Raw genomic sequence first — 20,722 nt, 5'->3', positions numbered from 1 at the left:
CAATTAAGAAAATATTATGAAAATATGAAATTTTAGCTAAGTTTCAAAGTATTTTCTAGACCAGTTGGCTTTTGTTTTTTCTTCTCTATATGAATATACGAGTTGCATTGGGTAATAATAAGGCGCAGGCTTTTTATTTTGAACGATTCTATCAACTACAAGCTGAGAAAATTGACTTTGAGTAGAGGTAGGTGAAATGTCCACCAAAAGGCCAAAATAGACCACTGTGCCCCCCCCCCCCCATAGTTTCATTAGATTTTAATGGTGTTTTCTGTGCCCGACTTGGCACTTTGAGGGAAACCGCCGCGCCGATGGATTTTATATTTGAATATTTCCTACTTACTCATTTAGTCTTTTTGAAATTATTTAAACACCATTGTTGTCTTATTTATACAATTTTATATAAATATTATAAGATTACCGTATTTTGCTGTAGAGCAGCAGTCACCCCCAATATAATCTTTAAAATGTATTAAGAGCCAAAACGTTTGAGTGTATCTACAGGGGTGTAAATTCTGCACAAGATTCAATTTTCCTTAGCTGCAAAATATTTCATTTATCCCCCCCTCCCTAACAGGGAATCCTATGCAGAATATATTATACACCCCTGTGTATCTATTGTGCCGCTTTATTTAAATAAATGGGGATTGGTATTGCTACAAAATGTTATTGTTGACCTGTTGAAAATTTGCAGAAGTTGAAGAATGTCAGCTGCGGGCGAAACAGAGGAGCGCAACTACCTTCAGGTGGGTTCAGGGATAAAGGGTTAGGTCAATGTGAAGTTTTGTACCTATAGTGTTTCAATTTATTGAAAAAGTTGTTTTTCACTAACAGTTTTCGTAGTTTCTAGAGTCGATTCTACGGTCATCTGAAAATTAAAAATCTCAGATAAAATGAAATCGCGCTAAGTTATGATCAGACAGACTATTAAAAAGCGTCCCTGAATGAATAGAAGAATTTAGGCAGATAAGCCTTTGGCATGATCAAGATTTATAGATACATAGAATGCTTATGAAAGAATATGAATAAATAAACAATAAAAAATAATTGTGTATTGTTTAGGTGTCGGAAGGAGGTGGTGGTGTAGTTGCGACCACTGACGATGGCGGCGCTGGGAGTGAGGTTGCCCCTGGGGCTGAGGGGGCACAACCTGCCCAGGAAGAAAATGGGTCACAGAAATTTTTTGATGTAATAAAGGTAATATTTAAGGAACTCTTGTTTTTGTGAAGCAAAATCATGTGTAATAAAAATAAAATTGCAGGAGTGACAAACGTTTAAGTGGAGACTTTACCGAACCTAACATATTTTAACCATCTTATAGGTTGTTTAAATGCCTAACCCCTGCGGGGGCTTATTTGTATATTCGTATCCTAGCCTAACCTGAATAGAAATACTTATAATTAACCTAATAAATTTAACACTCCTGCGTTTGTCCACTCCGACGTTTGTCACTCTTGCGTTTGTCCTTAAAATCACCAACACCAAGATTTTCATTAAATTAAAGTTTTATTGTTATTTAGTCCCTGGTTTCTCGTGTTGTAATTTTCTGGTGTATCATGCAGTTTTTCAAGAAACCTACACCTCAAGCTCAGACAGGTAGGGTAGATAGCAAGATACCTATTTAACATAGCGAGATCTATTAATAAATAGATAGTAAAATCAACTAAAAGTTTAGTATACTGCTTGATTAAAGAAATGCTAGTCACATATCTTATATTTTTATCTCATCCCCATTAATAAAGACTATACCTCGTCAACACGGTAGTGAAAAATATCTCTCCTTTTTTCATTTTTTCAAAATATGGGGTTGGGGTTTTAGTTCTCAACCGGCACTTCGCGTGAGAGCACCTTATGTTTTCTTAATAATCTCAATATATAATATTAATATCAATGCATTAAACAGAAATATTTTTTTATAGGAGAAGGAGGTAAAGGTGTGATGCGTGCCCCAGCTTTGAATTTATTTCAGGTATAGTTATTTATAGCATTCAATTATAAACAGCTTTCCGCGGATAAAGAAATAAATGACTAAAAACTAGTTTTGTTAGCAACGAAATGCCAAAGGCATGGGCTAACAAAACTTTTTAATATTATGATTGTACATTTTTATATTCGTAGAAAACTGTATATAATACGATACGATTAATGATTTTTCAGTATAGCTTAGATCCGGTTCGAATCCAGCGGATATTAATCGGTTTTTAATCCATACTTAAATCTGATTCTTGTTGTAGTAATCTTTACACAAGAATTACCTCACAAATATAAAAACAAGAGAAGTCGAACATACAGACGGAATGGCAAAATAAGATAGAAATTTCAAATTTCTACCTCATCAAGATGTCGAAAAAACAGTTTTCCCAAACGAGCTTTTCTAGCTTTAAAGCTAAATATCATATTGTAAATCAAATACAAAATTATTTGTTCTTTAGGAAGGAACTGACTTTGATTTATATGTGTATATCTCTGAACAGGACGACTTCAATGAATTTGATGTAAGTATAGTTTTATCTTTTAAAAAATAATTGTAGTTATCAAAAATTCTATAATATAAGTTTTTTTGTATGTAGCTTAAGATTTTTTATAACAACCTATAGAATTTCCCCATTTTGGGGAAGCTTTATATAGGCCCTGTGATGGTTTTATGCTATTCTACATTTTCATAAATAAATCTTGGGATGGTTTTAAGTTTTTTTTTTTAGCCCTTCTAACCGTTCGAATAACCGCATAACCGCTAGTCCTATTGTGAAAAGTAGTAAGGTTTTATTTCCTTTTATGAAAACTTCCCCCTAGTTGTGACAAAAGAGAGATTGTTAGGGATTCATTACAGTGACTTAATCTGGGACACCTGCCATACTCAAAATTGGCGAGGGTTAGGAGCTCTCATGAGATTGCGTGTCAAGCTATACTTGAACGTGGAGCTTGAGCTGGCCCTGGTGGCCACTGGCTATACAAAAGTGTCGCATCATTCTCCACAAGTCTTAGGTCCAAACTCTAAGAAACTATGGCTAATCAATCAAAAGGGGTGCAGTCGTTATTAGCGAACAAAACGCCAACATGTATCTATTTAGATGAGTGAAAATCTGTACTGGAAGTTGGAAAACATGCAGTTTGGTAAATGGGACCAGGGACCTAATCAAGATTCCATATTTGAAAAGTTCATGCAGGTTACAATTTTACTTATATTTCTATGCCATTTACTTAAATGACTACTTATTCCTTCTTTATTGATTGATTTTGGCGTCATTTCGGGTTCTAGACCTCTCAACGCACATTGAACTCAGCGTCTTAATTACGGTGTAGAGTGTCCATTTGCTGCTGTCAGGTGAACGACATAAGGGGGGGGGGGGGGCGTAATGACATATAAACTTAAATCGTGAGCAAAATGGTCTAAATATTGAGTTAGACACTTGAAAACTTGGTACATAAGCCTAGTCCTAAAGTTACTACATCTAAAGGCAAAAAAATTTTTAAAAAATTATTTTTAGGTTAGGTTAAGTAAGAAAAACCCTGCGGAAATGGGCGAAAATGGGGTTTTTAGGCCTTTTTGGTCTATTTTGATGTAGAAACATACCTTTAATTGTTTTTATTAGGTTTTTTCCCTAGAATACACTGTGTCTTTACACAAGGACATTATTCAAGATGATTCAACAAGTCGGGGACCGACCCCAGCGGGCTAGGCGGGTGGCTCTAAAGTTTGTGTGTCATACATCAAATAAAGGTTTTTTTGAGTTTGGTCTCAAACTTGCTGAATCATTTTAAATAATGTCCTTATGAATAGACACACAGTATTTATGAAAAAAACTTAAGAAAACAATTAAAAGTGAGTTTTTACATCAAATTACACCAAAACAGGCCAAAAAAGGCCTAAAAATCCTATTTCCGCAGGGTTTTCTTACCTAACCTTAAAATAAAAAATTTCTAATCTTTTTTTTTCATTTAGATGTAGTATCTATAGGACTAGGCTTATGTACCAAGTTTTCAAGTGTCTAGCTCAATATTTGGACCATTTTGCTCACGATTTAAGTTTAAATGTCATTACGCCTACCCACCCCCCCCCCCCCCCCCCCTTATGTCGTGCACCTGACATAGCAGCAAATGAAAAAATGTTTTTAGTACCTACTCTTTATTCTACCTATTCACTTTTGTTACCTCTCCCACATATTATTCTTGTCCTTAGAGGAGGGTAAAAAGAACTGCTTATTTCTTCATTTAAAACACCCCCCCCCCCCCAACTTTAGCGGGGGATCCCGTGCAGAATATTATACCCCCTGATGATTATTTAATTTTGTAGGTGCCATTATCTGAACGTGTACAGAACAACGGATCTATATATATTCATTCTTTTGTCGTGAAAGCTGGAAAATCTCCTAATCCCAAGTAAGTCTCTGCATGCATTTATTCGGTGGGTAGATAATAGATTTATTAACCTAGATAACCAATTATAAACAATGATTCGTCCCAACTTAAAAAGGAATGTTTAGCTAACTCATTATAAAAATGTCCTTTTATATCAAAATTAATACACTTTGGTCGGATTGTGCCTAAATTGTGTCCCTTTTGGACTATTGGAGCAGTTGTGGAACTAGAATTTTTATACAGGGTGTTTCAATAGAAACGTCTTTTTAAAAATCTTAATTATGCAAAGAAAATAAAACAATTATATAAAAAGCTTTATAATATATTTGGAAAACCTATTCTGGGACATTTATGTTTCAAATATTTGAAAATGATTTTTTCAATAAATTATGCCTTAAAAACCGGTTTTTCCAAAGGCCTTATTTTTGAAGATTTATGGATTTAAGGTTGAGGAAAAAATGTGCACATTTTTTAAATTCAAATTGCGCGGCTTGTATTATTAGTAGAAAAACGTCATGCATATCGTTCGAATCGTCATAAACTCTAGTATTTGGAAATATAAGTACTATTAAAGTGCTATATGTAGTTTAGGAGCTACATTAAAAAATGTGAGAAATACTGAAAAGGTTTAAGAAATTTGGAACATTTTATCACATAGCTCCTATACTATACACATAGCACATGAATGGTTCTTACATATCCAAAAACTAGAGTTTATGACGATTTAACGGTATGCATAACGTTTTTCTACTATTAATACAAGCCGCGCAATTTGAAATTAAAAAATGTGCATATTTTCCAGAATCTGTGAATCTGTAAAATCTTCAAAAATAAGGCCTTTGGAAAAACTGGTTTTTAAGGCATAATCTATTGAAAAAATCATTTTCAAATATTTGAATCATAAATGTCCCAGAATAAGTTTTCTAAATATATAAAGCATTTTTTATAATTGTTTTATTTTCTATGCATAATTAAGATTTTAAAAAAGACGGTTCTATTGAAACACCCTGTATTTATTAGATATGGATTTGATACAAGTCAACTTTTTTGTCAGTGTTAATAATTTATTTGCAATAGATTTTATGGCTTGACCCTTACAGGGAATATAAATTGATGTATATCCCCAATGAAGATATACAAAAATATGAATTTTCATGCATATTTCAATAATTTCAGCGATGGAAAACTATTCAGCAAGAAGTATACTGTTTATAAGAAACAGAGATTGAACAAGTTCAAAAAGAAGATGTATAAAAAGACAACAAATCTACTAACAGGTTAATTTAATTTATAACTTAATAATGTTTCTAAAAAAACGGGAAAGTTTAGGACAGCAAATTAAATTTAAACACTTTTTTTATACCCATAGACAGGCGCAACTCTTTAACCTAATATCACTCGGGTGTTAGAGTATTGCATCCAACTAAAAGCGGATGAAATCCCGCCCTTATTAGGTAGGTAAGGTAAGGTAATATTGATATTATTTCAGGTGAAACCCAGCAAAGTGTGGAGGATCAAATGAAGGCGCAAACCATTCAATCAGAAATTGTTTCACATTGGCATCCGAATCTTACCATCAATCTAGGTAAAGTTTTAGATTAATAGGACAATTCAATATCTTACTAAAATTTAAGTTTGAAACAATCGTGCATTTACTTTTTAGTAGCGCAGCTACTCTATTATTTTATTTGTCTGTAATGCTTCGGCTGATACTGAAGATAGTCAGCTGAAATTTTTAGTGAAGATCACTAAGACATATACTTCTAATTTATACATTGTTTTGTCCGTCTTTCGGTAATGCTTCAATCAAGAGACATAAACCCTATTTTTTTTAATTTCTGTATTTTCTTCGAGTTTCTGCATTACTACCTATTCTCTCTTTTTTTCTTTGTTATGAGATCTAAATATTTGCTCTATAACAGCTTATGGATGTTGTCAACCTTGTTTCTTTCTAGTGTACGACTACACCCCCTGGGTGCCCGGACAGATCCCCCCACCCCTGGACGAATTTGTGGAGTTCACCCCCTCGCTGGCCCAGTACAAACCTATTCTGTGGCTGAATGATTACTGGAATCTTCACAGGGATTATCAGCCTATCAACAAGTAAGTATACTTTAGTAAATGCGAGAGTGATCAATTTTTTTTATTGTGGGGTTTTCAATAGGTACTGTAAGTATTAGGATTATTGTGTTTTTCGGTCTGATAGTCTTAGAAAAAATTGTGTAGGTACTTAATTAAAATTTTTTTGCATCGTAAACTATTAAAATTAAGGTTTTAATACTTTTCATGTAAGGACAGCAGGCTTTTTTCATTTCAGTATTATAAAGTTTTCATGATTTTTTTTGTTTTTAGTACAACGCCACTGATAAATCTTACCCTCACATTCCAGCCCATCTCAATGTTCAAATGGCAGGTTAGTGCATTTTTTAAATATTGATTAGTTGGTTTAAATTAGCAGTGTCTAAACATTTCAACCACTAGTTTTTCAACAGAAAGGGTTATTTTTAATTTATTTTAAAAATAAGGGAACCGCCAAATAACATATTTTATTTATTTTTATTTTGCCAGTTTTCGTAATTTTATTTGATATTTTGTGTACTTTTTAGATGTACTCTGCTCAAACAATGAAGAACAAGTTCAACCTGTTGGCGGGTATGATGGGGGAGGAGGAGGACGATGGGGATCAGGACAGTGTCAAGGAGGTAACAAAGATAGATAGATATTTTTACCTTTTTGCTAGCACTGATTGACATTTAGAAATACAAATGGATCAAACATAGAAGATAAAAAAATTCCAGTACATTTTATCACTATATATTAGTCTGTGTGTCTGTCTGTTACTCAAGATCTCACTAACCACTAGACCGATATTGTTCTCCATTACAGTTAAGCTCCTTACAGGTCCTGGAAACTGAAAATATAAAGTAGAGGGCAGAGGCCTCTTGTGGCGTTACCTGTTAGTTACTTTCTTTTTCTTATTAATTTTTCTGTTCAGGCTTTCTTGGAGACGAATCTGTACCTGCTTATCCTCACTTTTGTTATCTCAATTGTTCACTCTGTATTCGAATTTCTGGCATTCAAAAATGATATTCAGTTCTGGAATAATAGGTAAAACTTTTGAGGTTGATGAAAGCCATTACAAGCATTAAATCTACTCTATATAAAAGGGTATAAATGTAATGTAAAGAATTTTTTTACTTTTGTTTATAAAACAAGAGTTTCATATTTAGCAGCTCATTTTCTTTGTTCTTTTTCCCCAAATTTTCCAAAATGCTAGTTCCCAAGAAGTGAGAAGACATTGGGCTGTAAATTTTAATTTTACAGAAGTCTTTAATCATGATCTCTCATTTGTTGGCTCAAAAACTTTTGGTACTTTTGTTAAATCTTCATTGGTTGATTTAAACTACTACAGTGTCCATTCTTTTCAACCAATAAATTTAATAAAGTTGGGATAATTTTATCTAACAGTAGTGTACTAATATACAAAGTATTATCATTTTTTAGCAGACATTTAACTTTCCCCGCATTTTTTTAGGAAAACAACGGAAGGATTATCTGTTAGATCCGTGTTCTTCAACGTGTTCCAGAATGTTATCATTGTTCTATATGTTCTGGACCAGGATACAAATACTATGGTCAGGTAAGGATGGATAGATAGAATGTTATTACTGTTCTTTATGTTCTGGACCAGGATACAAATACTATTGTCAGGTAAGGATGGATAGATAGAATGTTATCATTGTTCTATATGTTCTAGATCAGGATACAAATACTATGGTCAGGTAAGGATGGATAGATAGAATGTTATTACTGTTCTTTATGTTCTGGACCAGGATACAAATACTATGGTCAGGTAAGGATGGATAGATAGAATGTTATTACTGTTCTTTATGTTCTGGACCAGGATACAAATACTATGGTCAGGTAAGGATGGATAGATAGAATGTTATCATTGTTCTATATGTTCTAGATCAGGATACAAATACTATGGTTAGGTGAGGGATAGAATGATAGATAGACATAATAAACAAAGGGAGAGGTCATTTTCTAGTAAATCCCGTAAAGGTGTGTGTTATAAGGCCTAAAAATAGTAGTAGAACGATAAGGTGCTCTAGATATATGTATTCCCTATTGAATAGAACAATAGGGAAATTTTTTTTTTTTTTTGATAACCGTACCTGGATTATCTAAAAAAAATACGAAATTTCTATCAAACGCTTTGTTTGGCTCAAACTGATAAAAATTAAAAAAAAATATAATTATAATAATAATGTTTTCTATAGGTACAAGGTAAAAGTTAAGAACAATCTATACCATTAAACAAAGGAAGAAGTCATTCTTTACAGGTTGATTTATTATAATTATATTTTTTTTTATTTGTGTCAGTTTGAGCCAATCAAAGCGTTTGATAGAAATTTCAGATATTCCAGGTACGGTTATCAAAAAAAAAAAAAAAAAATTTCTTCCCTTTTGTTCTATTCAATAGGAAATACAAATATATAGAGCACCTTATCGTTCTACTACTATTTTTAGGCCTTATAACACACACCTTTACGGGATTTACTAGAAAATGACCTCTCCCTTTATTGACATACAGTTCATTTTATTGATAAAAGATAGATTTGCAGATTTTCTGACTTGTTAATATCCGGTGGATAAGAATCTTTTCTCAGCCACACTGAAAAATCATGTATTGTATCGTATTATATCCAGTTTTCTACGAATGTAAAAATGTACAATCATAATATTAAAACCAGTTTTGTTAGTCCGTGCCTTCAGCATGTCTGTGCTAAAAATACTGGTTTAATCTTATTATATATTCTCGGAAAGCTGTTTATAATACGATGCTATAAATTACTATTTATATCATTCTGTATTACTATTGGAATGGATGGATAATATACCTGCAAGTAAAAAAATGTTTTAAGAAATCTCTAAATATATTTTATGTTTAGGATTTCATGCTGTATTGGTCTGGTTATTGAGCTATGGAAAATTACTAAGATTACAGATGTGTCCTGGGACTTTGACAATCCGGTTCTGGGTATTATTCCCAGGCTTAAGGTAAGTTTGTTAGAAGCCATAGATTCCTAGAGTTTGGACCTAAGACTCCTGCTCAAGCTTCACTTGAAGTACATTATGACTTGACATACTGCCTAGCCCTATCCGACTTTAGTATGGCAGATATCCCACATCAGGACTCCGAAATATCATCTCCACGGAAATCCTAATTAAAGTATTAATCAAGGTTTATTTAAATTATTACCTATATGTTGTTACAATGAACATCGTTTGCCAAGAAAATCTTAAGAAACGATTTTCACCTTGACGCAATTTGTTTCAATCTTAGTTCTTTTATTTTAACTAGTGGCTTTCCGGGATTTTGATTGGAACCTATACGAAGCTTCCTTAGGGAGTATTATACAATATGTCAAGTTGTCAGCAAGATATTTTATGAAAAAAAATAAAAAGATGTTTACTACTTTTCACTGCGAATTTTAAAAGAAAACAAGGATGACAACATCCATAAGTAGCGAAGCATAAACAATTAAATAAGAATTTAGATATTAGTTGACAAAAGCATGCATATTAGGAAAAAATCACGAAACCTTTTCAACATTTGTTAATTTCTTAATATTTATTTATATTTCAGTACTATAACTAACAGACTGACGTCAAAGTAAATTACATACTGGATGCTCAGAACAACGGGAAATTTAATTTTGATATTATTAACTACAAAAATTTTAAAAAAACGGACCATAAACACCAAAGATATGAAGAAAAATGTGAAAAATATAAAAATAGCCAAAAAACCTGCAAAAAGGCAGTCTGACCGCCATTGATGTGTTCTTGAAACGAAAGGAAATTTAATTTTGATATCTATAACTGAAAAACTTTGGAAATTGGGCCATAAACACCAAAGGTATGGAGAAAAATGTAAAAAAAAAAAATAGCCTAAAACCTACTTAAAGGCAGTCTGACCGTCATAGTTGTTTTTGTTGAAACGACAGGAAATTTAATTTTGATTCTATAACTGAAAAAAATTTGGAAATCGGACCATAAACACCAAAGATATGGAGAAAAATGTGAAAAATACAAAAATAGCCTAAAACCTGCTTTAAAGCGGTCCTATCGACATTGATGTTTTATAGTTAATTGTGCTCCTTGATAATGGGAATGTTGTCAAAAAATTTCAGCCTTTTATCTTTTATAGGAGCCGAGAAAATCACGTTTCCCCCAAACTAAGACGGACAGACGGACAGACGGACATTTCAAATTATAGAGTAGCTTCGCTACTAAAAAGTTGACCCTCAAAATTTCACCTTAAAGTGATACTTTTCTAATAGTTTATAGTCCACTAACTCATAAGCAGTAAGAATTCAAATCCATTAAGTCCCTTCTAACGAGATATTGGCAACTTTTTGCACACATTTTTGCAAACGGCAATTATTTCCTTTATTTGAAGTTTTGGATAATAACATTTTCATAAAAGTTTTCAGTAATAATCATTTAAGATCCATTGTTGAGAAAAAATAACTGAAAAAATGTGTTTCCATGCAAAATAAGCTTAAAATCTAATGATTTTAAATATTTGCGATTTAATGGTAAAAAACAATATTTTTTTTCTTTTTGATAGCCTGAATATGTTTAATTTTGTTTTTTTATATAATCTATTTTTTGAATAGACATGCATATTCTTGCAGATTTTTAAAAAAATTTAAAAAATCAAAAATCGAAATTAATCAAAATTTATCTAGAGCCTTTGAAAAATACTTTTGATATTTTTAACCTATATAATCAATAAAATCAATGAAAAATAAAAAAGTTTTATAAAACAAACTTTTGGAAAAGGTTTAAGATAACTTCATAAAATTAGCATTTAAGTAGGATATTTTTCTTGTCTATTTTAAAAATGCAAATTAAACATAGTTCACGAATATTTAATTAGCAAGAATAGTAATAGAATATTTCAATAACTACTTAAACCTTTTTGTGGCTATGTTATTTATTTAAACAGAAAATCTATTTTGTCAGAATTGTAAAAATAATGAAATATTTTCAAACAAGCTTGCAAAATAAACGTAATTTTATCAAACTTCCTCACAGTTTTTAGAAGATATTGTTGTAAAATATTAAGGGGGGGGGAAGTTTGTACAGTTATAGGAAATGAAATTCAGTACCAAATTTTGCCCTGGCCGTTTGGGCTTGTTTTTATAGTTATCAACCTAATTCTTTTTGTTAGCGCTCTTATATGATTGGATCTACCTGTAAAACTTAAAAATTGAATTTTGGGACTTTCCCTTAAAGGGGCTAGTGGAGCAAAAGACCCCCAAACACTAAAAGTTTAAGTTCTAAGTCTATTTTCTGAGATATTGAAACGATTTTTTTAATGAAAACACTTTTTAACAAAACCGAACTAAATAGCCAATACAAATTTCATTTTGGGACTTTCCTTCTAGGGGCTAGTGGAGCAAAAGGCCCCCCAAACACTAAAATTTTAAGTTCTGAGCCTATTTTCAGAGATATTGAGACGATTTTTTTAATGCAAACTTTTTTTAACAAAACCGAACTAAGTAGCCATTACAAATTTCATTTTGGGACTTTCCCTTAAAGGGGCTAGTGGAGCAAAAGACCCCCAAAACACTAAAATTTTAAGTTCTGAGCCTATTTTCAGAGATATTGAGACGATTTTTTTAATGAAAACACTTTTTAACAAAACCGAACTAAGTAGCCAATACAAATTTCATTTTGGGACTTTCCTTCTAGGGGCTAGTGGAGCAAAAGGCTCCCCAAACACTAAAATTTTAAGTTCTGAGCCTATTTTTAGAGATATTGAGATGATTTTTTAAAATGAAAATATTTTTAACAAAACCGAACTAAGTAGCCATTACAAATTTCATTTTGGGACTTTCCTTCTAGGGGCTAGTTGAGCAAAAGACCCCCAAACACTAAAATTTTAAGTTCTGAGCCTATTTTCAGAGATATTGAGATGATATTTTAATATGAAAATATTTTTAACCAAACCGAACTAAGTAGCCAATACAAATTTCAGTTTTGGACTTTCCTTCTATGGGCTAGTGGAGCAAAAGGCCCCCCAAACACTGAAATTTTAAGTTCTGAGCCTATTTTTAGAGATATTGAGACGATTTTTTTAATGAAAACATTTTTAACAAAACCGAACTAAGTAGCCATTACAAATTTCATTTTGGGACTTTCCTTCTAGGGGCTAGTTGAGCAAAAAAAACCCAAACACTAAAATTTTAAATTCTGAGCCTATTTTCAGAGATATTGAGATGATATTTTAATATGAAAATATTTTTAACCAAACCGAACTAAGTAGCCAATACAAATTTCAGTTTTGGACTTTCCTTCTATGGGCTAGTGGAGCAAAAGGCTCCCCAAACACTAAAATTTTAAGTTCTGAGCCTATTTTTAGAGATATTGAGATGATTTTTTAAAATGAAAATATTTTTAACAAAACCGAACTAAGTAGCCATTACAAATTTCATTTTGGGACTTTCCTTCTAGGGGCTAGTTGAGCAAAAAAAACCCAAACACTAAAATTTTAAATTCTGAGCCTATTTTCAGAGATATTGAGACGATTTTTTTTAATGAAAACATTTTTAACAAAACCGAACTAAGTAGCCAATACAAATTTCAGTTTTGGACTTTCCTTCTATGGGCTAGTGGAGCAAAAGGCCCCCCAAACACTGAAATTTTAAGTTCTGAGCCTATTTTTAGAGATATTGAGACGATTTTTTTAATGAAAACATTTTTAACAAAACCGAACTAAGTAGCCAATACAAATTTCATTTTTGGACTTTCCTTCTATGGGCTAGTGGAGCAAAAGGCCCCCCAAACACTGAAATTTTAAGTTCTGAGCCTACTTTCAGAGATATTGAGATGATTTTTTTAATGAAAATATTTTTAGCAAAACCGAACTAAGTAGCCAATACAAATTTCATTTTGGAACTTTCCTTCCAGGGGCTAGTGGAGCAAAAGACCCTCCAAACACTAAAATTTTATCTTCTGATTATTTCAGTTATTTGAAAAAAAATTTCATTAAAAAAATCAGCCATAATATCTTTAAAAATAAGCTCAGAACTTAAAATTTTAGTGTTTGGGGGTCTTTTGCTCCACTAGTCCCTAGAAGGAAAGTCCCAAAATAAAATTTGCAATGGCTACTTAGTTCGGTTTTGTTAAAAATATTATCATTTAAAAAAATCATCTCAATATCTCTAAAAATAGGCTCAGAACTTAAAATTTTAGTGTTTGGGGGCCTTTTGCTCCACTAGTCCTTAGAAGGAAAGTCCCAAAATGAAATTTGTAATGGCTACTTAGTTTGGTTTCTTTAAAAATATTCTTATTAAAAAAAATCGTCTCAATATCTCAAAATACGCTCAGAACTTAAAATTTCAGTGTTTTGGGGGCCTTTTGCTCCACTAGTCCCTAGAAGGAAAGTCCCAAAATAAAATCTGTAATGGTTCCTTAATTCGGTTTTGTTAAAAATGTTTTCATTAAAAAAATCATCTCATATCTCTAAAAATAGGCTCAGAACTTAAAATTTCAGTGTTTGGGGGGCCTTTTGCTCCACTAGTCCCTAGAAGGAAAGTCCCAAAATAAAATCTGTAATGGTTCCTTAATTCGGTTTTGTTAAAAATGTTTTCATTAAAAAAATCATCTCATATCTCAAAAAATAGGCTCAGAACTTAAAATTTTAGTGTTTGGGGGGTCTTTTGCTCAACTAGCTCCTAGAAGGAAAGTCCCAAAATGAAATTTGTAATGGCTACTTAGTTCGGTTTTGTTCAAAAAATATTTTCATTTTAAAAAATCATCTCAATATCTCTAAAAATAGGCTCAGAACTTAAAATTTTAGTGTTTGGGGGGCCTTTTGCTCCACTAGCCCCTAGAAGGAAAGTCCCAAAATGAAATTTGTATTGGCTACTTAGTTCGGTTTTGTTAAAAAGTGTTTTCATTAAAAAAAATCGTCTCAATATTTCTGAAAATAGGCTCAGAATTTAAAATTTTAGTGTTTTGGGGGTCTTTTGCTCCACTAGCCCCTTTAAGGGAAAGTCCCAAAATGAAATTTGTAATGGCTACTTAGTTTGGTTTTGTGAAAAAAGTTTTCATAAAAAAAATCATCTCAATATCTCTGAAAATAGGCTCAGAACTTAAAATTTTAGTGTTTAGGGAGCCTTTTGCTCCACTAGCCCCTAGAAGGAAAGTCCCAAAATGAAATTTGTATTGGCTACTTAGTTCGGTTTTGTTAAAAAGTGTTTTCATTAAAAAAATCGTCACAATATCTCTGAAAATAGGCTCAGAACTTAAAATTTTAGTGTTAGAGGGTCTTTTGCTCCACTAGCCCCTTTAAGGGAAAGTCCCAAAATTCAAGTTTTAAAGTTTTACAGGTAGATCCAATCATATTAGAGCGCTTACAAAAAGAATTAGGTTGATAACTATAAAAACAAGCCCAAACGGCCAGGGCAAAATTTGGTACTGAATTTCATTTCCTATAACTGTACAAACTTCCCCCCCCCTTATTAAAATAAAATCTTTAATTTACAATGTTTAAAACACCTAAAAGTAAATTCTAAGCAAAATTAGATTTATTCTCTAGATTTAGAGTAGCTGCGCTACTTTAAAAAACATCTAGTATTGAAACCTACAGCTGATCAAAAATCAATAGTCATAAATTGGTGGTTTACAGATATCTAAACATATATATACACCTTACAGATTTATTTTTAAGATGGAATGTAAAGTATATTATACGAGATGTCATTTAGTCAAATTTTAAACAAAATAATTTTCATTAATTCATTAACAAAAAATAATGTTATAAATTTAAACTCACAAAGAGACTATTGTGTATTTTATTATTATGTTCTTTCTGCAATCTGATTCAAAATAAACTTTTTCTCTCATTCAAGTCAGGGATGAGTTTAGTACCAAAAAAAATAAAACAAGTTGAAATACTTTTAATTTAATTTGATATTATTGTATAATATTTTCTTTTATATATAATTTAAGAAATATATTTATAAAATATTTACCTGTCATAAAGACGACATATAAAAACAACATTCTTATAAGGAAATTAAAATCTATTTTCAAAATTTTCAAATTCATTTTATGCTTAAGAAGGGACGAGAAGGAATTGAAATTCAACATTAACTTGTTATTTTGCTTGTATATTTATCATATTTGTTTACAGTTTATTGGTAAAGTTTGGTAATACTTTATTTCGAGTCTATCATGCAGTGTTTTATGCATTATTTAGATAGGTTATTAAAAAAATGTTTAATTATCTATTCAATCATTTTTTAATAATTCTTATCAAACCAAAGGAATAAGGTATAACCAACAAGCAAAATAAATCTAAAATAATATTTGGGGGGCAAATGGAGTCTCTAGAGGTCGTCAATTTTACGATGTGTTGCCACCAACGACAGCTGAAAAACACTTATAGGTTTCGTGATTTTTTCCCGAATTAATATCATTGTTGGTATAATGTTTCATATTTTTTAACTATTTTAGATTGCCGAGAGAGAAGAGTATGAGAACTCTGGAACTGGTGACTTCGATAGAATGGCATTTAAATATCTAGGTACTATTTCAATTTATTTATATTAAGTATATATTAAAATCTTCATTTTAGGTGACTAAATCTAATCTTTAATATGATAGGTGCTCCGCCCCAAGCATTTAGGGTTCTGTGTTTGAAAGGGGTAAGAGGAGAGGAGATAATTTGACTAAAACCATCCCAAGGCTTCTACATTGAATATAAAACATCCTTGAATTTATGTGAAGCTTCCCTATAAAGCAGAATGTAATCTGTTTAGTATTGATGAAATATTTACACCCACAAACAGACAAAAAAAAACCACACTGCTTTATCTATTAGAACAGATATACAATAAAATAGGTAGTTATTTATATTTGTATTTTTTTAGGCATGTTATGTTTCCCCCTAGCCTTTGGTTACTGCATCTACTCTGTTATGTACAATGAACACAAGGTTAGTTTAAGATTTTTATTAAAGTACCTTCATTAAAATTTACAATGTAAGCTCATCAACTAAAAAACTGGGTATGTGTGTTTGTTCGCATAACCGAACGCATGTTAGATGTTTGTATTTTGATTGATTGATTAGCCACAGTTTCTTAGTCATGAAATAGGCTGAGACACTTTTGTTTTGCCACTAGGGCTATCAAGCTCCACGTTCAATCACATTACGACTTGACCCGCTTTCACATGAGAGCTACTCATTATTACCTCACCCTCGCCGAGTATTGCAGGTGTCCCAAATTAAGTCACCGTAATGAATGACGCTCTCCGCAGAGGAGCTTGGGATAATGGTAGTACTGATATTATGTACGTGACTATTGAGTATCCAAACTTACTCAATAATCCTCTTCTAACACAACCAGGGGAAGTTGTGTGATTATTATTGCGAATGAGAAATTCGAGTGAACACACGAAGAATTGAACTCGAACTCTCACCACTGTAGTTCAGTGTGTTACTTAGTTTTTACTTAGGTATTAAGTAACTAAACTGTTAAAATATATTTATTCAGGGTTGGTATAGCTTTATTCTGAATTCCTGCTATGGTTTCCTCCTTACTTTTGGATTTATCATGATGACCCCTCAGGAAAACATTGTTAAAAATTAGTACTTTCATTTAATGCTTTATCTTAATATTCAAATTATTTTAATTGGTAAAGTTTATGAAAAGGTTCATTTTTGTTTCTAAGATTTTTCTTTAAAGTTTTGATTTTTCAAGGAATTTTTATTTGTCTTTTTTTTCTTTTATTACTAGGTTCAATATTTTATCTTCTATTAGTACAATTATATTCTGCCTTTGGTAACTTGTAGTTATAAAGTAGTAGATTAAATAATCACAATTTTACTTTACTGTTTCAATTGTTCTATATTATTATTTTCAACAATGTCTATGTTATATTAGTTGTTTATCAACTACAAGCTGAAGTCTGTTGCTCATTTACCATGGAGAATGATGACTTACAAGGTATAAATAGATAGATAGATAGATCATAAGGAAAAATAGACCAAGGATCTGAAGGGATAAGACAATGACGGATAAATTGATATACATTCAAAATTAGTGATGGCAATCCGTCGAATTTTTGGGCCGGATTCGGATTCCGGATTCTTAAAAGAATCCGTCAAAAAAAGGCGGATTCCTTGCGGATTTCGGATTCTTATTTTTGGCGGATTCCGGATTCTAACAATATTGTAAAAGGATTTTTTTTAAATTAAAAAAATTAAGTGCTACATGCACGTCCTAAAAATTAATGTTCTTGGTTTCTTGGTGTTCTCTATAATTCACTTCCGAGAATCGAACCAGATTTTAAAAGATATTATATATAATGATGAAAATCTTTGCCTTCAAAGAGGAGGAATTGAAAGAAAAAACTTAAGACACTTATTTTAGCCTTATTTTAGCTATTAAAAGACGGATTCAGGATCCGGATTCGGATTCCAAAATTGGCCAAAAATTGGGCGGATTCCGGATACGGATTGCCAACCCTATTCAAAATGTTAATCCACAAAATTACTCCTTCTGTCGATTGCAATTAGTGGTTGAAACGTTTAGACACTTTACTAACCAACCAATCAAAATCAACTAAAAGTCCCCAAAGTTTTGAAGCCAACGAATAAGATAACTTAGTTATAAAACTTTGGGTACTAGAAATAATTTAGAATTTTAATTTAACCTATATTATATATCAGGCTCTGAACACCTTTATTGATGATATCTTTGCATTTGTGATCAAGATGCCCACCATGTACCGTCTGGGATGCTTTAGGTAACAATTTTACTGTCAACAACTTTTTTTAGTAAAAAACATTTTTGAAAGTGTTCTTTCTCTATAGAGCAAAGCATTTCTACATTTAGGGTCCGTCCGTAATGAATTGTACTATCGATTTTAAACATGGCATGATGATTCCTGCAAAAATTATGTATTATGTGGCGTAGTAACTCTAAAACCTTTTTTATTAGTATTTAAATTTTATTCTAATATTATGATAAAAAAAATTTTACTATATCTGTTCGACCATCTGATTTATTGAGCTACGCTTTTATTTGATATTGTCATCCTTGTTAACTTGAAACTACATGCTTTTATGTTTAAATCTAATCCTCCTCTGTTTATCTAGGGATGACATCGTGTTCTTTATATTCTTGTACCAGCGCTACATCTACAAAGAGGACCCAACAAGAGTCAACGAGTACGGCTTCTCTGCTGAAATGGTGGCGGAAAAAGACACCAAAACTCCCGCCGAAATTGCTGGTGCCCCAGAAAATGCGCCAAAACAGCTGACACAAGAGGGCGGGGAAGAAGAAAAGGGGGCGGCTAAGGCGGGGGCAGGGGGAAAGGCGAAATCCAAGAAAAGCAAAAAAGATGACTAATTAAAAAATTAGAATGAAATACCTATTCATTTAATTTACAAGAAAGGGCTATTCCGTTAATTTTGGTTGATATTTTTCCCCGATAATAAAGGTTTAAAAAGACTTATGTTATTGCTTTAATTTTTGTTTGTTGAACATACAATTTCATTTCTTAAAATAGTCTAATGTTGAATTAAATGAAATTCTAGTGATATTTTGTTGCTTAGCTATGTAAACTAGTCTGATTTATTAAGTCAGATAGGTATCTTTTATTTCATTAATAAATATTACATACAGCTTAAAATCATAAAACGTAACATGATTAAACAGAAATACATTTTTATCAATGGAAATTTTTACTAAAAATATTTTTTTGTTGAAATAGTTTTTTTTCAGGATTGTTACATTTTATTATTTTAAGCTGTTGTTTATTATGTATATTAAATTTGATTTCATGAGTGTGATTGTTATAATTATGTAGTACACGTTGATTTTATTATTTTCAAAATTTGCTTTCAACAAATTGCCTTTTTAATTGGCAGCTTAAATTTCATAATGTAATTTTTATCTAGATGGCCATATTTTAGGAAATTTGACACTTTTTTTAGCTTTAAAGAGATATTATTCTCTTTATAATATTTATTTTACATTCTCCGAATAGTTAAAAATTTTTTGTTGGATGGTCTCTTTACAATATATCATATGCCTTAACTTAATACCATTAAAGCATTCCTAAAGTAATTTTTTTTGTTTTATTTGCAGGGTGTGCCAAAAAAAGCCGTGTTTATCAATTTTGTACGGTCATTTGGAGCGTTCATTTTTTGTTGAAAAATTGGAAATTTCTTGGTACACCCTGCAGAATAGCATTGCTAATTTTGCCAGGGTTTTAAGAGACTTGTCACCAAAATAAAGATTATTTTGTGTCCTACTTTCTCTTATTCCTGTGTATTGGGCATTGATTGAGTTAATATATGTTGTTTTGTGATAAGTTGTGTTAGAATTTTAATTTTGGAGGAGGCTTTAAATTGTTACTAGGTATGCCAAAACCAGTTTTATGCTCATTTGTTAATTAAAATTATGATTAAAATTAGCTCATGAAGCACAAAATAAATAATGGCACACTTAATCACAAATACCCACCCCCCTCAGTACTTTTAATATTTTTTAGATACTCAATATGCAAAGTATTTTTAGGAATTAATACCTATGCTTTTTAGATTTTAAGAAATTATTGTTAATGTTTTTAACTTTGTTTATGTATATTTTAGTTATTTTTTTATTATCATTTTTCTGAACTTTTTTCACCACCATTCAAAATTTTTAGTGAAAAGAATTAGCATTAGAAAAAATGGATACATAGACAATTTGTACCATTTTTTGTCATTTTCCATTTTTTCTTCTGCTTATTATTTTTCTGTCCTTGTATTAAGCTTGTTCCAAAAACCAAGTCTATATTTTGAGGGTTTTTTTTGCATTATTTAAAGATAAATGGTAAGGTAAATGTATTGTTTTAAACTTCAATTTTAGTAATTTTATAAGGAGGGGTACATATTTATTCTTTAATATTCTTAGCTTTATAATTATTGTTCCCCCCCCCCCCCCCCCTTTTTTTCCTCATTAGGGCTGGGCCGGATAACGGATATCCGGCTGGTTATTGAAAATGGACCGATATCCGGCAAATTACCGGATATCCAACCGGATACCAGGCATTATAAATCAGCCGGATAGCAGGATATCCGGATAGTTTCAATATACGGCAACCGGCCAGGTATTGAAAATAGCCGGATATCCGGCAAAACCCTATTCCTCATAATTAAGAATTAATCCTATGATATGAAAAAAATCTTCAATTTGTTTTTTTTGGAGCAAGCTTAATGTGCATCAACATAACAATAATCATAAAATAAATTTTGGTTTTGTTTTTTCAGACTCTACACATAATT

General features: G+C 31.5%; 1 protein-coding gene across 11 annotated transcripts; it reads left to right on the top strand.

The window, feature by feature from the left end:
- The first annotated feature begins 226 nt into the window (after positions 1–226).
- LOC145306647 (putative lipid scramblase CLPTM1) lies at positions 227–20,708 on the top strand. 11 transcript variants are annotated; one of them, XM_080148941.1, is made up of 24 exons: positions 227–746; positions 1,063–1,197; positions 1,521–1,596; positions 1,920–1,969; positions 2,433–2,495; positions 3,072–3,167; positions 4,295–4,380; positions 5,536–5,636; positions 5,849–5,944; positions 6,315–6,462; positions 6,712–6,772; positions 6,966–7,061; positions 7,355–7,467; positions 7,895–7,999; positions 9,315–9,423; positions 15,901–15,970; positions 16,317–16,381; positions 16,941–17,015; positions 17,331–17,393; positions 18,119–18,195; positions 18,548–19,092; positions 19,201–19,256; positions 19,997–20,226; positions 20,650–20,708. In XM_080148941.1, the coding sequence occupies exons 1-21, from the start codon at positions 705–707 to the stop codon at positions 18,798–18,800; spliced, it is 1,980 nt and encodes a 659-aa protein (XP_080005067.1). In that variant the 5' UTR covers positions 227–704; the 3' UTR covers positions 18,801–19,092; positions 19,201–19,256; positions 19,997–20,226; positions 20,650–20,708. The 11 variants fall into 11 exon arrangements, with proteins under 11 accessions (XP_080005067.1, XP_080005071.1, XP_080005070.1 ...); XM_080148945.1 differs by lacking the exon at positions 19,201–19,256 and having other exon boundaries at positions 18,548–19,041; XM_080148944.1 differs by lacking the exon at positions 19,201–19,256 and having other exon boundaries at positions 18,548–19,041; positions 20,646–20,708.
- The last annotated feature ends 14 nt before the right edge of the window (positions 20,709–20,722 follow it).

This window comes from Acartia tonsa, chromosome 14 (assembly GCF_053477335.1).
Source record: "Acartia tonsa isolate MP-2025a chromosome 14, ASM5347733v1, whole genome shotgun sequence".
Classification (NCBI taxonomy): Eukaryota; Metazoa; Arthropoda; class Copepoda; order Calanoida; family Acartiidae; genus Acartia; species Acartia tonsa.
The sequence above is the reverse complement of the archived record's forward strand: the minus strand, read 5'-3'. Positions and strand labels throughout refer to the sequence as shown.

What these genes read in the sequence shown, in the direction of transcription:
- LOC145306647 (XM_080148945.1), top strand. Translation starts at nt 705, where the DNA reads ATGTCAGCTGCGGGCGAAACAGAGGAGCGCAACTACCTTCAG. An exon ending in AATTTTTTGATGTAATAAAG is followed by an intron (nt 1,198 to 1,520) that starts GTAATATTTAAG and finishes ATTGTTATTTAG; the next exon opens with TCCCTGGTTTCTCGTGTTGT. An exon ending in GGAAAATCTCCTAATCCCAA is followed by an intron (nt 4,381 to 5,535) that starts GTAAGTCTCTGC and finishes CAATAATTTCAG; the next exon opens with CGATGGAAAACTATTCAGCA.